At 44.9% G+C, this 15,433-nt stretch overlaps 1 protein-coding gene across 1 annotated transcript in view; it reads left to right on the top strand.

The window, feature by feature from the left end:
* SCARB1 (scavenger receptor class B member 1) overlaps positions 1 to 12,544 on the top strand; it is a 68,823-nt gene extending 56,279 nt beyond the window's left edge. Inside the window, exons 11-14 of the mRNA XM_084819697.1 lie at positions 391 to 537; positions 5,848 to 5,958; positions 6,640 to 6,747; positions 8,813 to 12,544. Of these exons, the coding sequence (XP_084675823.1) occupies positions 391 to 537; positions 5,848 to 5,958; positions 6,640 to 6,747 (366 nt within the window). The 3' untranslated portion in view covers positions 8,813 to 12,544. The remainder of the gene's footprint in view (positions 1 to 390; positions 538 to 5,847; positions 5,959 to 6,639; positions 6,748 to 8,812) is intronic.
* The last annotated feature ends 2,889 nt before the right edge of the window (positions 12,545 to 15,433 follow it).

Raw genomic sequence — 15,433 nt, 5'->3', positions numbered from 1 at the left:
CTGTGTAGTCATGGAGCTTTTCTACACAAGGCATTTATCGTGCTGTTGTCATTCCCTACTCACAGTTGTTTATGGGTTCTTTAGACAACACCATGACCCTCTAGTTTCACTTCTGTGTCTAAAGAACGCTTTCTGCAAATTTTTTAGGGTAGGGGAAATGCAGTATTTATTTGTAAGAGTGAAAGAAATCACTTTTTTTGCTTGTGTATTTGTGCTATTCTGCTAAACCACAGTGCCACCTGGAGATTATGTAGCAGAAAAGCAGGAAAGGATCTCAATTCTGCAACAAAACCAAAAGTAGATACAGTGGATTAACAGCCTTGTGTAGAAACGCTCATGGCCATTTTGTGGGGGAATAGAATTATACACTGTTATTTTGTTTTTGAGCAGAGTGGAGAAATTGAAGGAGATATTTTGGATGAGTTCTATACCACTCTGGTGCTTATCCCTTCTCTACTGGAATATGCACAGTACTTCCTGGTTGCGGTTGGAGGTGTGCTACTTATGACTGCTGCCATACTTGTGCTCAAGAGCAAGGTAAGAATACCATGGCTCTGAACTCTGGAAATTTTTGCTCCTTAATTCCATGATTCACTTGCCTTCTGCTTGTCAACCAAATTGAAAATTCATGTTTTCATTTCTGTGAAGTTCTTGCTTTCCTTTTTAAACCTCCCTGACTCTATAAGGAAAGTTTTAAAAACTTGGAGCTGAGCTACATGACCAGCAAAACTGGGTGGTAGGAATCTCATTGGACTGCACCAATTGAGATCATAACGGGGGTGGGGTGGCATGCTTTAATCCCCTCTCTGACATGAAACCTGAAATTTCTAGGAGAAAGGGTAATCTAAAACATCTTCACCTCCCCTACAAGCAGGGAGGGTTCTTTTTTTTTTTAAAGGGGTGTATTTAAACATAATTTTTTTCCACCTGTTGTCTGAGGTAACGCAATACAGGAAGGGTTGCTCCATGTGATTCATCACTCTGTGAAAGGCAACCTTTGCTTTTGCGAGTGGTCTACTGAAGGCCACCTGGAACGGGAGTAGAACAGAGTGGTCATGATAGGCTTAGAGGACACAACAGTCAGAAAACTAGACAAGAACTTTACTGTGACCCAGCGTGGATGTAATGGCAGCAATTAATTAACCCATGATTTGCGCTGGGACGTGCTGCTTCCACTTTGCACAATCAACCTCCAGTTGACCCGATTGGAGATTGCTTCATGATATGTGAACCCAGGCACTATTGGGTATTCATGGGTTAAACAACCCACAGTTAACCTAAAAGTAGTTCTTAGGTTAATTGTGGGTCATTTAACCCATGAATAACCCAGTGTCCCAGTTCGCACGAAACAAAGCAACTGCCGATCGGAGGTTGATTTTGCAAAGTGGCAGCAGTACACGCCGGGTACATGCTGTGGCAAACCTTGGGTTAATTAACCCACAATGTGCTTCCATTATGTCGAAACAGGCCTGTCTCTGTAACAAGAACAGAGCAACAGCAGGAAACTCCTGACCTGTCCCATATACAACTAAGATCATGGGAGTTGTAGGAAAAAAACATCTGGGGGGCCACCTAATGAGGAAGAGGCCATGCCCAGGGGAGGAAAGGTTGAGTGGTTTTGCTTAGGCTGTCAGATTGCAGCCTGGAAACTTGTGCTGTATCCTCAAAACAGTCATCAAAGCTGGTGGTGATGTAGCCATGACTTCTCCCGCCCATCTCTTCCCCTGTTCTGTTGTGTCTCCTTCACTGGTGAACCTTAAAAGCAGCATGCAATCTGACAAGCATGGCTGAACTACATATTTTGTGTTAATGGTGGCAAAAGTTAACCAATAATGTGAGTTCTGAATTTAGATGCTCCATCAGACGTGTGGGACTAAATGGTTCGAAGGGCATTTATGCTAATGCCATGTAAGATCAATTTTTGCGCCTGCAGCAACACCAGACAGGCCGCTCAACAAGATCAGACTCGGCCAGGACAGCTAGACTGGTGGGGACGAGGGAGAGGGCCTGCTCTGTGGTGGCCCCAACTCTGTGGAACTCCCTCCCTAGGGAACTCCGCCATGCCCCCTCTTTAATGAGCTTCCACCACGCATTAAAAACGTGGTTGTTCAGGCAGGCATTTGGGGTGGGTTAGGGTATTTTTAGGAATATGATGTTTTTACTGTAAAATTTTATTGTTTTAAACTGTTTTATTATACACTCTGTACATCACCCAGAGTGGCTGGGCGACCAGCCAGATGGGTGATTAATAAAGTTAATAAATAAATAAATAAATATTTTTCATCTTTAAGGTGGCTCAGGACTCTTGGTTGAGAATCTCAAAAGTAACACAGCACACCTGTATTAATATTACATTCATTTCAATATAACAAGTCTTTTTATGATTAGGGTAATTCATGTTAATCATCAGGCTTTTTTTCTTTTTTGAATTTCTGGTACACTCCTAAAATCTTGTCTTTTAAACACACACACAAACACCCTGAATCTAAATTACATTCCTCATGTGCTTTCTTTAATGTGTACAACATACCTCTTTTTAGGTATACTTTTTTTGACATTGTATTGGCCACTTTGTTATGGTTCGAAACATGTGCGTATGGTGCTGTTGTTTTTTTGTTGATCTACAGTGATAACTCAAGTTCTGTAAACTGGATGATGATAACTTTATGAAAGGTTTTTGTTTCGTTTTTTAAAAGAGAGCCACCCCAACATAAAACAGTGTCTACATCGTTTTTTTAAACCCTGCATCTGTTTACACTTGCAGGAGTGGATTAACTCTGGCCCTCCAGATGTTTACATCAAACTGTTTACACTTGCAAGAATGGGCAACCTGTGGCCCTCCAGATGTTTTGGCCTACAACTCCCATCAGTCCTAGCCAGCATAGCTGATAATGAGGGATCATGGGAGTTGTAGGGAAAAAAAACATCTAGAGGGTCACAAGTTTCCCAGCCCTGGCTTTACAGGGACAGGGTAAAAATCTTGTCCACCAGATGAGTTGAATTAAGCAGCCACATTCCTAGCATTACCTTTTTGAATGAAAACTGTTTTTGTGCTCTACTTTAATAATATTTTTGAACTGGATTTGGGGTAGGGAGTCCTAGTTAGAGACAAAGTCATTGTTGTTCTTTCCTTTGGAAGGCCGTTAACAGAGTGACTCCTATTCATTCTGTGCCGCATTGACTTAAGCCTATTAAATTGCAAATCCCTTTGTTGGGAAACCAAGCCTGAGCAAACCTGTTGAAGGAGGCAAGCTTTAAGCAACCTGTTCTAACAGAACTCCTAAAAACCAATTAAATGCATAGCATTGGGTCTTCTATTCATCAGGTTTAGCTTTGCGCATGCTGTGGCAAATGAAAAGTAGATTGAAATCGGCTTCTAAATTGCTTTTGTCTAATCTTATCACATCCTTGCCCATTTAGGAATTCTAGGAAGTGCTCTTGTGTTAAATAGTGTTCTCTTTCCTCTTGTGTGTGTGTTGGGGGGGGGTAGGGGTGCTGATTTGAATTGAAAAGGTACTTTGGGGGCTTGATTCCTGCCAGGTAATCATCAGAGCTGTGTGGATTTGATAAGCATATAATTCCTCCCCTTGAAAATCTCAGCCATTTTGAGGGCATCTGTTTTAAAAACTCAAGTCTTTATTCCCTGTGGCTTTCTATTTGGCATTTAGCTGTGACTGTAGGCAAGGCCACATAGACTACGCATGGTTGCTGCAGGGAGCGGCCACAGAACGGTCCTATCCCGTGTAGGCGAACAGGTGAGCCAGCGTTGGATCCAAAGTCCTGCAGTTAAGGGTGCTTAGGCCTGCAAGGAAGTGCTTAAAAAGCATCTGGGGCATATCCAGAAGCCTAGAGTGTGAGGAGGCCAAATGGAACAGGATCCTTGCTAGTGTCGATAGCAGGGAAATTAAACAGACAAATATATTTAATAGCAGGTCAAGCGCATCACTTATGCGGGCTTTGAAAAAATTGCTGCTTCCCCCCCCACTAGGCACAGAACATGTTGACCCTGGTGCGGAGTTTTGGGGTTTCCACTTTGCCCCTTGAGCACAGAGGCCTGGTAATCTGATGGTGCTGAAGGGGCTTCCCGTGTTCCTGGTTTTGCCTTTTTAGGGTGCAACCAGAAACAGGGGAAGCTGGAGAAAAGCAGGTACCCCCCCATCCTGTATTTCTGAAGGCTTTTGGTGTCTCAATCCTCTCTCTCTCTGCGGGATACTGGTGTGGTGTGGGGATTACATCTGGCAGACCTGGAGACCAAGTTAAAAACAGCAAAGAGTCTTGTAGCACCTTAAAGACTTTACCCTTCTGGAATTTGTCTTTGAGTATTTTTAAAAATTCCAAAGCAGTTCAAATATTCCCTGTTGCTATTTGTGTAATACCAACGCTCCCTCTTGACTGAACATGGGTTAAACGGTGGCAGTTAGTTTGGACAAAGTCATGGCATAGCATAGTTTTCAAAACAAACTTTTCCAGTGTTTGCCACCAGCTTTCTTGCTCCTATGAAAACACCGTATTTTCTTTCCTAGCAGATTTTCTCAAGGCAGTTCATATTACCTGTGGTATAGCTATTGATGGATCACCTGTGATCTCATAAACTGTTTTTGTTTATGGGATCAGATTAAAAAGAAGACCGTCCATTTTCTCAGCTGGACCGATGGAGGGGGCCCCACTGTTCCTCTCTGCTGCAGCCATGTGGAATGGCTAATGGATGGCAGTTCAGGGATTGTGGAGGACCCAAATTCTTACGATGCTTTTCTAAAAATTGTGCATAACGTAACTCCCAATGCAGATGTCCTCCATATGTCACCACCAACCCACACTAACGTGAAGTTTTATTGTACATCTTTATTCTTACAGGGGGTATAGTACTACTGATTTCTACCGTCCTTATGGCTACATGCCAAGGAGTTCCTCAAATTCGTCCTACGAGTAATTCTTCATTGTTCATACTCCTAAATCCTTTGTGTCTTTGGTATCTGTCATCAGTCAACCAAACATTTTGTTATTTACTCTCATTGTCACCCTCTGAAAGTAAAACGTTTTTCCAGTGCAAGAGAAATATGTTTCCAGTTACTTCAATACCGGGAAAGGTGTACTTTTTTCTGCTGGACGTTTTGGGACACATTGGTCTATTCATACAGACATCCATGTCATTCCTTGATGTTGTAGCTGAGTGACTGGCAGGCATATAAGTGTGAAGCATGCTGTGGGCCAGACTAGACAAGACGTTGTTCATGCAATTAGCTAGTTAAAAAGTAAGTAACAGCCCCTGTGGGCTGATCTGGATCAGAACAGTGTGAGAAACAAGGATGAAAGCCGCTTTGGCCCCACCACAATCTTAATTCAGATTGTCCTCCCCGCTCTTTACTGGCTTTTATCTATTTTTTGAAAAACCCGTGCACAAGATGATTGCATGAATAACTTCACATCTAGTCTGGGCCTGTGTAAGACTGAATCAGTGAGCCATGATCCTCTGTCAGTGAGTTACACCAGCAGTTTATTTGTTAAAGGTTGTTGACTAGAATCACAGCTCCAAGTGCATTCTCTCGACTTCTTTGAAAGTTAGTAATCATTAATATGCAATCCACCCTTTAGCATGGAATTCTTTTTCCTCTCCTCCTGGGCGTCAAAGCTATACTAAAGCTGTCTCCTGGTTTCTAAAGCCCGCTCTGTAAAAATAATATCAATAATAATAATCTTTGCAACTGAATGCTACAACTCTCCGTCATTCTTAGCCTGGATTGTCAAATGAATATTTATATACATAGTAAACCTATGTATGATGAAACTCTAATCTAGCTCCAGCCAGTTTAGAATGGTGTCCGCATGAAATCTTCATTTTCTCAACAGACTTTGAATCTTGTACGGCAGAAGGATGGGTCCATTGTGGTTCAGACCCCACTTGCCACAAAGTTTTATAATCCTGGATCCAGCACTGGCTACAGTTATCAGGGCCCACAGGTAAGAGACCCCTAGATGGGTCGCCTTAACCTGGAAGAAGCCGGGCATGCAAATGGAGAGCTCATGCTCTCTGCTTCTTGCCTCCTTGGGCGCACCATGCAAAGTTAAAATGGTGGAGCTCTTGAAGCACTAGCCCCTTTGCCTGGACCCAAAGGCTGGCAAATGCCTGAGCAGGCCATGATTTATGGCCAAGTTCTTTCTCTCTCTTTCAATCTGTTGCCCTCAGGCTTGCAGAATATAACAGTGACCTACTCACAAGTTCATTGTGGGGATGATCAGATTGTAAAGCACTCTGTGAATTAAAGATCCAAGTGTGCAAATATGTAATTATTGGCTCATATTCCCAAGGGAGAAGAAAAATGAGTCCTTGAAGCATTGCTTTAAAATTAAAAAGAAAAAGGCACAGATGTGAACAAACCATTTTGAATCTGGCTTGACCACTGACTGACTTCTAAGTAAAACTTTACCTCTCCTAATAGATCTAGGATGTAACTCATCTTGCCTCTAGAAAACCAACCCTTTAATAAAGTAGACTGTGTAAATCAGCTCCAGTGACTAGTATATCTCTTTTAACAAAAATTAAACTTCAAAAATAATCCCTCATCTATTTTTTTAAACAAATAAATGAACTGTTCTAGAAGTATAGCATAAGCCATTTAAACCAGACTGATTATTTTCTAGGGGAAGTGCTTTTTATTTTGGAGTAGTAATAAACGGTCAGGACCTAGAGGGGCCAGCCAGGCCTCCAAAGAAAAAACCAGCACCTCATGGAAGGAGATGAAATTCTAGGTGGGTACCATGAAAATAAAAGGTAACATCAGCTATCATAAAGCTACCCTAGCTTGGCTTTGTTTAAAACCTCCTGGATTTTAAACCATTGCTTGAATGGCTTGGTGCTTAAAAGGGCAGCAGGGGGACATGGCGGCCAGGCAGCATAGCAGCCATCTTGAGTCTTACTCAGCAACCACCAGGCCATCTTGTGCCTCTTTATAATCCCTCCTGCTCACACCACTAGCCCCCTTTGCCTGAGATCTCTTCCCTCCTGCTTCTATTGCTCTTCCTCTTGTCATAAGATAATATGATTCCGTGAGGATTGGGCTTGTCCTGAATTTGGAAACATGTTGCTTTGCTAGAAACCCAGTGTAAGAATTACTTTCTCTATGAGACTGAAGCTCAATCTAGTCCAACATTGCTTCTAATAGTGGCCAACCAGATGGGAATTGGGTTGAGGAGGGTGCCCTTTTAAATAGTCTAAATCCAGCTCCTGGAATGTGTAGACTTCTGTGAATTTGCCCAGTTTTTTTTTAATGCCATCTAAGGGTACAATGCTATGCATGTTTAGACAAAAAAAAAGAAGAAGTCCTACATCTCCCAGCACTCCCCAGCCAACCTTGCTGGCTGAGGGGTGCTGGGAGATGTAAGACTGTTTTTTTGTCTAAACATGCATAGCATAGCACCCTAAGCTGAGTATCCAGTAACCTTTTGCACTTAACTGCTTTGCACAATGCATACATCTCATCCATTATCTGCTTTTGTCTGTCCCGAATCTACCACCCATCAGCTTCATTGCGTAATCCAGAATTCTAGTCTCATCAGGAGGAAAGCAGGTTAAGAAAATAGAAAAAGCAATTGTTTTATGCTGACTAGCCACTGTCGATGTAGAAGTTTGACAGCTTGAGGTCTTCACTGAGCTTGCATATTCTTATACGAATGGAAACCAGTGTGACTGAGGGACGCCTCAGTTTTGCAGTCAATCGTATCTTGTTCACAGGCACCCTCATGTGGGGGGAGCTGGCATTCACCACGCCCAGGTGAACTCAAGCCACCTTGGCACAGCAAATCATCGATGCTGATTTTGGATGTATTGGTTTAGCATTGCGTGCAAGCTTGTCCGTTCCCCATCCCCTCCTTTTCCGGCGAGGAGGAGATTGGATGGTTTCACTTCCATTTTTAATTAACAGCAGTTTAAGTCTGAACCCACGCTAACTGTGGTTCATCTTGACTTTGGTTTATCACAGGAGTGGGGAACCTCAGGACCAGAAACCAAATGTGGCCCTCCTGGGATCCTCAGAGGGCCACTTCCCCTTCCCCGCAACCGCCAATCATCCTGTGGCTTCCTGGCTTTTGTGCACATCTAAAAGATTGAAATTCCTTCCTTCAGTCTAAAAGATTGAATTCTAAAAGATTGAATTCTAAAATTGAATTCTAAAATTCTAAAATTTTGAATTCTAAAATTGAATTCTAAAATTCTAAAATTGAATTCTAAAATTGAATTCTAAAATTGAATTCTAAAATTGAATTCTAAAATTTTGAATTCTAAAAGATTGAATTCTAAAAGATTGAATCTAAAAGATTGAATTGAAATTCCTTCCTTCAATCTAAAAGATTGAAATTCCTCTTCTAAGGCCTCATTACTAGCAAGAAGAGCTTTCAAATATAATATGCAGGGGGTTTTTCATTTTTGGCCCCACCCACCACTGGAATGTGACCCCCGAGAGCTTCTCCAAAATTGAATTTGGCCCTGGGGCTGAAAGACATCCATCCATCCATTCCACCCCCCACCCACCCCCCATTTACCAAACCACGCCAAATTCAAACCATGGTGTATGGAATTGGCTTGTCTGAATAAGCCTCTTGGGATGGGTCAGGAAGCATGTGCATAATGCTAAACCTCAGTTTCTCATTAAGTTCGAACCAGACCAGACTTCTGCTTGGACGGAGATGCATTCTGATGAAATGTCAGGAGTGGAGGTGATGCAATTTTAAGCTCACTCGCCACACCAGAATTTAAAACAAGGATCAGCCAAGCGCATGCAAGTCCAGGTCCTAACTCGACTTTTCCGGCTTCTTTCAGAGAGCTGCTCCAGCAACAACTTCACAAACACCTAACCTCCAGGATGATGCTTCGGAAACTTCCCCTCTTTTGCAAGAAGACACAGTTTACCACAGTGATGTGTCTAACACATGATAAACCTTGGTTCCTCCACACAAGGAGATCCCTGTGAGCTCTAACAAGAGGAGGGGTTGCAAGAGAATGGAGCCACCTCCTGGATTCTGCAATCGCTGGGCTGGGATGGGGTCCAACCCTCTTTCACAAGCTGCAAGGTCATGGCAAACTGCTGGGGACCTTCCAGTGCAAAGGGGCAAAGAAGCTCTCTGGCTTTGAAAACCAGCGGAGGGGACCTGGCAGCAAGGCATTTCCAGCACTGTTATTTCCGTCTCGTGGGAAGTGATGATTGAACATGACTCTTCTCTTGTGTTTACAGCAGCTCACCTCTTCCCCCAAAGCTAAACCCTTTCATATTTTTTAAAGCCCAAAGGCGAGTGTTTTAATAGATCTGGGATAGTCACTAAGATGTGTGAGTTATACTTCTGGAGGTTACCACTCTGGCCTTATTTGTGGACGATGAAAGGGCTGTGGATCTAAAATGTGCTAGAATTTTGGCTGAGCACCTGTGCTAACTACACACTGCCCGCCCTCCTCTCTTTCTTTATAAGCTGCTTCCCTTCATGCGCTGGGTCTCGCTGCCTCCCGCCACCACCTTGCCCCTTCTCACAGCGCCCATCAAAAGCTTCTTCTAAAGGTCGGGGCTGCATCCAGCACAGCAGTAGGAAATGATTGAAACGGGCGGGTGGGGAGATAATGAAAGCTTCATCCATGAAAGCTCTTTAGGTAGATGTAAGAGTCTCCCTTTTTTATCCAGCCCCTGATTGCAGTCCCTTAGAACGCTTTGCTCTCCTCCAAAAGTAGCCTTACTATTTAGCAATACATAAATGTTATCATTTTGTATGTTTTTTGAAAGCCTGACTGGGAACACGATACACACACACACATCCTCGTGTGCACACGCTAAACTGTTTTTAATGGGTTGCCTGGAACACGAAAGCCACTCAGTTCTCTTCCAGATCTGGTATGCTGAGGGTTTTTAATGTCACCTGATGCTATGTTTTGGGTGATAGGGTGGAGAGAATGGAGTAGGAGGAAGATTGTACCTTGAGATTCTTTCAGGGTTGGGAACAAAGTGGCACAATATGCTTGGCTTTGTTTCTCCCCCGCCCCCCAAGGTGACTCCAGTTTCAGACTTCCAAGAAACAATCTGCATTCCTAGCTCTCTGTGGGGTTTTTGCACTTGCCACTTTGTTCCTACTCTGGTGCTGGGGGCCTGTTCTTTAAAAGTGTTGCCAAAATGCCACTCTGTCCCCTTTTCCACTCTGAATTATACAGTAAAAATTCCAACTGTGCTTTGCCAAGAGAAAAATTAAAACACTCTGAATCTTTTGACGTGGGGTCTTAAATGTGTCAATCTAGACTTGCAGGGGAAAGAGGAGATAATTTTTTAATGCTGGGCTGTCAAAAGTGTTTGTGGTTTGGAGAAGATTTTGGAAATGTTTGTTTTGTTTGTTTCATTTATTATTGCATTTATAATTCTCCTTTTCTCCTCTTGCAAGAAATGCAAGGGAGCTTACGTGGTCCCCCTCTTCTCCATTTTTATCCTCACAACAACCCTGTGAGGTCAGTTAGGCTGAGAGTCAGTGACTGGCCCAAAGTCTGACTGTGAAGCATAGCTGAGAAAAGCTGCACTTAATGAAATTCTTCCCTTGCTCTGTAGAACTGTTCCAAGTGATGAGATGCTTTTTGTCCTTTGCAGTCTCTGGGCCAAAGAACCTGTTACACGTCTATAATGGTAGCCTGATGCATCCCTTTTCTGCTTGATTTGTGTAAAAAAGACACACAGGTCATGAAGAAATCATGATTATTTAGTTACCTGGATATTCAATTCCCCTTTCGCCTCTTTTACTGTTACTATTATTACACATATATCCCACCTTTTTTCCTCTTGCAAGGAACCCAACGCAGCTTACATGGCCCTCCCCCTCCCCATTTTATCCTCACAACAACCCTGTGAGGTAGGTTGGGCTGAGAGTCAGTGACTGGCCCAAAGTCACCCAGTGAGCTTCGTGTCCGAGTGAGGGCTAGAAGCTGGATCTCCCAAGCTGAACACTCTAACCACTACACCACATTGGCTATTGAGAAAATCCAAAATGTGGAGGATGTAACTTTGGCGTTGGCGGATGCATTCAGGCACTGCATTAAGCCAGGAATCCTGGCTTAATAAACCGTGATGTGAACGAGCACCTCGCTGGTGCCGGTGGCCCATTCACTCCCACTTTGCTTCTCCCTTCACATGAGTGAGTAAATGTATCAGGAAGGGATAGTGTCCCATTACGTTCAAACCTGGGATTATGGTTAAGTGTATCCAAACAAACCAGGATTTGTAAATCAACTTTAAACCCGGGCTTCCGATCCTGGCTGTTTTAGGTCCATAATTCTAGGTCCAGACATAAACACAAAACTATCCCTTCCTTGTTTGTTTACTTGCTGACACGAAGGGAGTAGCAAACAGGCTGCCTAAGCCAGCACACTCCTCATTCACGACAGGATTCCTGGTTTAATGTGATGTCAGAATGTGATGCCTGTGTGTGTTCATACCTAGCTTTTAAAAACTATGTATCTAAATAGATATTTAAAACAGCAACAAAATAAATTAAATGACTGGCATTTATATGAAGAGTTTTTAAAAACATATAGTCTGTAATCCTGACAACATCCTTGTCAGATGGGTTCCTATTGCTGTCTCTACACAGCAGGAGTAGTTGGGGCGCAGAGAACTGCTGGCTTAAAGCAGTAGAAGTGATATTTTGAATTTTGAACTCTGGCTTGCCTGTTTCAGAGCTCAGTCTTCTTCACAACATTTATTGATGTTGGCGGATGCATTCAGGCACTGCATTAAGCCAGGAATCCTAGCTTGATAAACCATGATGTGAATTAGCACAATCCTGGCTTAATAAACCATGATGTGAATGAGCACCTCGCTGGTACAGGCAGCCCATTCACTCTCACTTTGCTTCTCCCTTCGTCACAGCATTTATTAAATGTATGTCCCTCCTTTCCTTCAAGGAGCTCAAGGTGTGATGTACATGGTTCTTCCCATTCTTTATCCTCACAATGATCCCATGAGGTAGGTCAGGGCAGAGAGATGTCAAGGTTGCAAGCTCTACTGCTGCTGTTTTTCGCTCAAGTCCCAAGATCCATCAGCCGGCACCTGGTGCAAAAGACTGTCAGGGTGGAAACTGAGCCCATAGAGCCCCAGAGCAGTTCTGATTCTGAGGAGGATCAGCAATCCGTGGGAGAGGAGCCAGCTCATCCCTCACAGGCACAGCAGCTGGCAGAGATTCCTCCTGCCGGCATTCCTAAGATAGTGATCCCAGCGGTGAGAAAGTGCGGGAGGGGGGCATGCTAGACGCTTGACGCAGACGCAGGGGGCGACGAGCGATGGAGGGCGCGGAAAGGCGTAGTGCCCGTTTGGCGCGCAAGCAACAGCCACCTCCCGTAGACCCAAGGGAAAGAGGGAGGATCTCTCCCTAGCCCATAAGTTCTAGGTCTTCAAGTGACTCTCTTTCAAACGGGGATCAACTGCCTACTTGAAGCTTAGGCCACTAGGCTGTTCCTTGCTTAGTCGCTGGTGATTAGCATCTGAAAGAGTCATTAAGTTGTAAAAGGATTAAAGCCTTGAAAAGAATCCTTTCCTCTGTGTCTTGAGTTGGCTACTGGAGTCTACTGAAGAGGCCGCTAGGGTGCTCCTGACAAAGACATACACTTTTTGAATTAAAGGACTCTGAGCCTAGGAATCTGTTTTGAGTACTAGAACTGAACAGAGCTCATCTTCTACACCAGAGGTGGGCAGTATCCAGGGGCCAATTCCACCCCCACCCCTGAACCCACTGTGAGCCACACTCCCTGCTTTGCAGACGAGTTCCCCTACAAAGCTGAAATTCTACAAAACCTGGGGAAACATTTTAGTAGCCATACCACAGTTTGACCACTGGGTGGAGATGTTGTTACATGATAGCAAAAGCTCTGTTGCCAGAGTAGGAGGTGAGCTGTAATTCAAACCTGGAGAGAGATGGAATAAATATTTTAGAGAGCCAAATCGTGCTGCAGTTGATGAACTTGGGTGCAAAGGTACGCAGAGTGTTTGTGCATTTGAGTGGCTGGATTTCCCCTAGTGATCTGGAAAGGATCAAAGCCGTGTGTGGGTGGGTAGGTAGGTAGGTAGGTAAGGGAACTCTGTCCATTTCATCCCATTTGAGTGTGATCCATTGCTGAAACTATTTAAAATCAATCTCTGTGAATCGCTGGCCACATAGAGCACTGGGTGAGATCAGATTTCCTGGGCGGTTAGGTGCCAGCAAGGAAAAGATTTGAGTTCTCTATTTGCTAACACTGTGCTTAATCATTTATGGCTACCAACCATTAAACAGAATATAGTGCCTTGTCTTTTTAAGCATGTAAAGCCGGGGTGGGCGACTTCTGCCCCTCCAGATGCAACTCCCATCATGTCTCACCATTGCCTATGCTGGCTAGGGCTGATGGCAGCTTCAGCCCAACAATGTCTGGAGGGCCACAAATTGCCCCCACTGACTTACAGGCATTGGGGTGGATCCAGTTTTAGGCACATGTAGTCAGGCTGGTGGAAGCAAACTTCCCTGCACGATTCCTCCCCACAACAGCCCCCACAGCCCCCTGCAAATGCGACACAGAGAGGCCCGAGGACCCTGTCGAACGGGGCGAGATGTGGAGGGGGCAGACAGATTTCCCCCCAAATCGGAGGGAGGCACCTATGTGAGCGGGCCCCTTCTCTCCATGGAAGGCAGATCCTAGATCTGCCCGCAGGATGTAAGATTGCCAGTTTGAAACTTGGAGATCCTGTGTCTTCAGCTGAAGACCTCCACAAATATATTTGCTTTATTCTGCCTCTCCTCAAGGGGCTCAAGGTAACATGTCATGTGCTTCTCCTCTCTCCCTGTGCCCGATTTTATCCTGCAATAACCCTGTGAGGTGGGTTAGTCCAAGAACCAGTAAACAGGCCCAAGATCACCCCCCCCCAATGAGCTGATTGGACATTTGGGTCTCCCCAGCTAGCCTAGGGTTGGACCACCTGCAGCCTTCAGGCTAACTTAAAAAATGAACAAACCGCAAGTTCAAACCTCTGGCAAGAGTGATCTGCCTTTCCCATGGTAACCCACAGGGCAAGGAAGGACAGAGAGAAAAGAGGTGTCCTTTGTCCGCTGCCAGCATGTAACCCTTGATAGAAAAGGCCCCTCACCCACCCCTGCTCTAACCACTATATTACACTGCCGCTCCACCAAAACACTCTCTGTAGCCAAATGGGGGAACACAGCAGCTTCTCCTGTGCTTTCCTCCCCAGTTCCTGTTGCTGAACTGGCCAGTGCTTGGTGTGGCACTAACTGAATATTGACTACTCCTGAACCCCAAGCTAATAGGATACACACACAAACACACACACACACACATACACACTCACTCTTCTTTGTTCTGTCTGGCCTGTCTTCCCGATCCTCCACCACCACCCCCCAAATTTGGCACAAAGACAAGTTGGCCTGTGCTCTTTCTCTGGCCCCCAGCCTCAGAATGTTTGGCATGGAAGCAAGAGAGCTCCAGCATCCTCGTGCGGCTGCTTGGAGCTGGTATTCCATGCCGCCCGCATGCACTTGGCTCTCTTGAGCCGTGTGTTAAGTAACCCTTGAAAAGCACGGCCGGCTGAAGGTACTTTGGCGTGCCTGTACATCTCATCAGAGCGTGCCACAGGGCTGACAAAAGGATATGCAAGCAGCTTCAGAAGGTTCGTTCCTCTTGTTGCCCCCAAATCTTTGACGCTTTCTTATTTTGGAGGGCTGGCGAGGGAGGATTTTGAAACGAGTTCAGTGTGTGATAGGGTTGTGCTTCGTAATGTCAACAATGAAAACGGCAAAGGAAGGCTCAAAGCCCGCCAGTTCTGGTGTGGAAATAATTTTGTCCTACTGGATGGTGGTGGTGGTGGTGGTGGTGATGATGATGATTTTTATCTCTGTTGGTCTAGAGCAGAGGGAGGACAGAAGGAAGATCTGAATATATTGGTAGATCACTGGATAATGTAACTGTAGCTCACCAAGGATGTCTGACTCCTAATGCTTAATAGCAACAAAAAAAAGGTTCCCCTATCTGTCTAAAGTAGGCTATCCCTTCTCTGTACTAACTCAGATGTAGATTTATAGTTATGTATCCGTCATCCCAGTGTGTGGTTCATAGACTGCAGTCATGTGCCCCACCCCCATGCCCCCATTTTGCACTTGGCTCCACCCCATTCCCCCATTTTGCACTTGGCTCCGCCCCATGCCCCCATTTTGCACTTGGCTCCGCCCCATGCCCCCATTTTGCACTTGGCTCCGCCCCATGCCCCCATTTTGCACTTGGCTCCGCCCCATGCCCCCATTTTGCACTTGGCTCCGCCCCATGCCCCCATTTTGCGCTTGGCTCCGCCCCATGCCCCCATTTTGCGCTTGGCTCCGCCCTGTGCCCCCATTTTGTGCTTGGCTCCGCCCCGTGCCCCCATTTTGCTCCTGGCCCCACCCC

The sequence above is a fragment of the Heloderma suspectum genome, chromosome 13 (genome assembly GCF_057233095.1).
Source record: "Heloderma suspectum isolate Gila_16-S chromosome 13, 16-S_ref, whole genome shotgun sequence".
NCBI lineage: Eukaryota > Metazoa > Chordata > Lepidosauria > Squamata > Helodermatidae > Heloderma > Heloderma suspectum.
The sequence above is the reverse complement of the archived record's forward strand: the minus strand, read 5'-3'. Positions and strand labels throughout refer to the sequence as shown.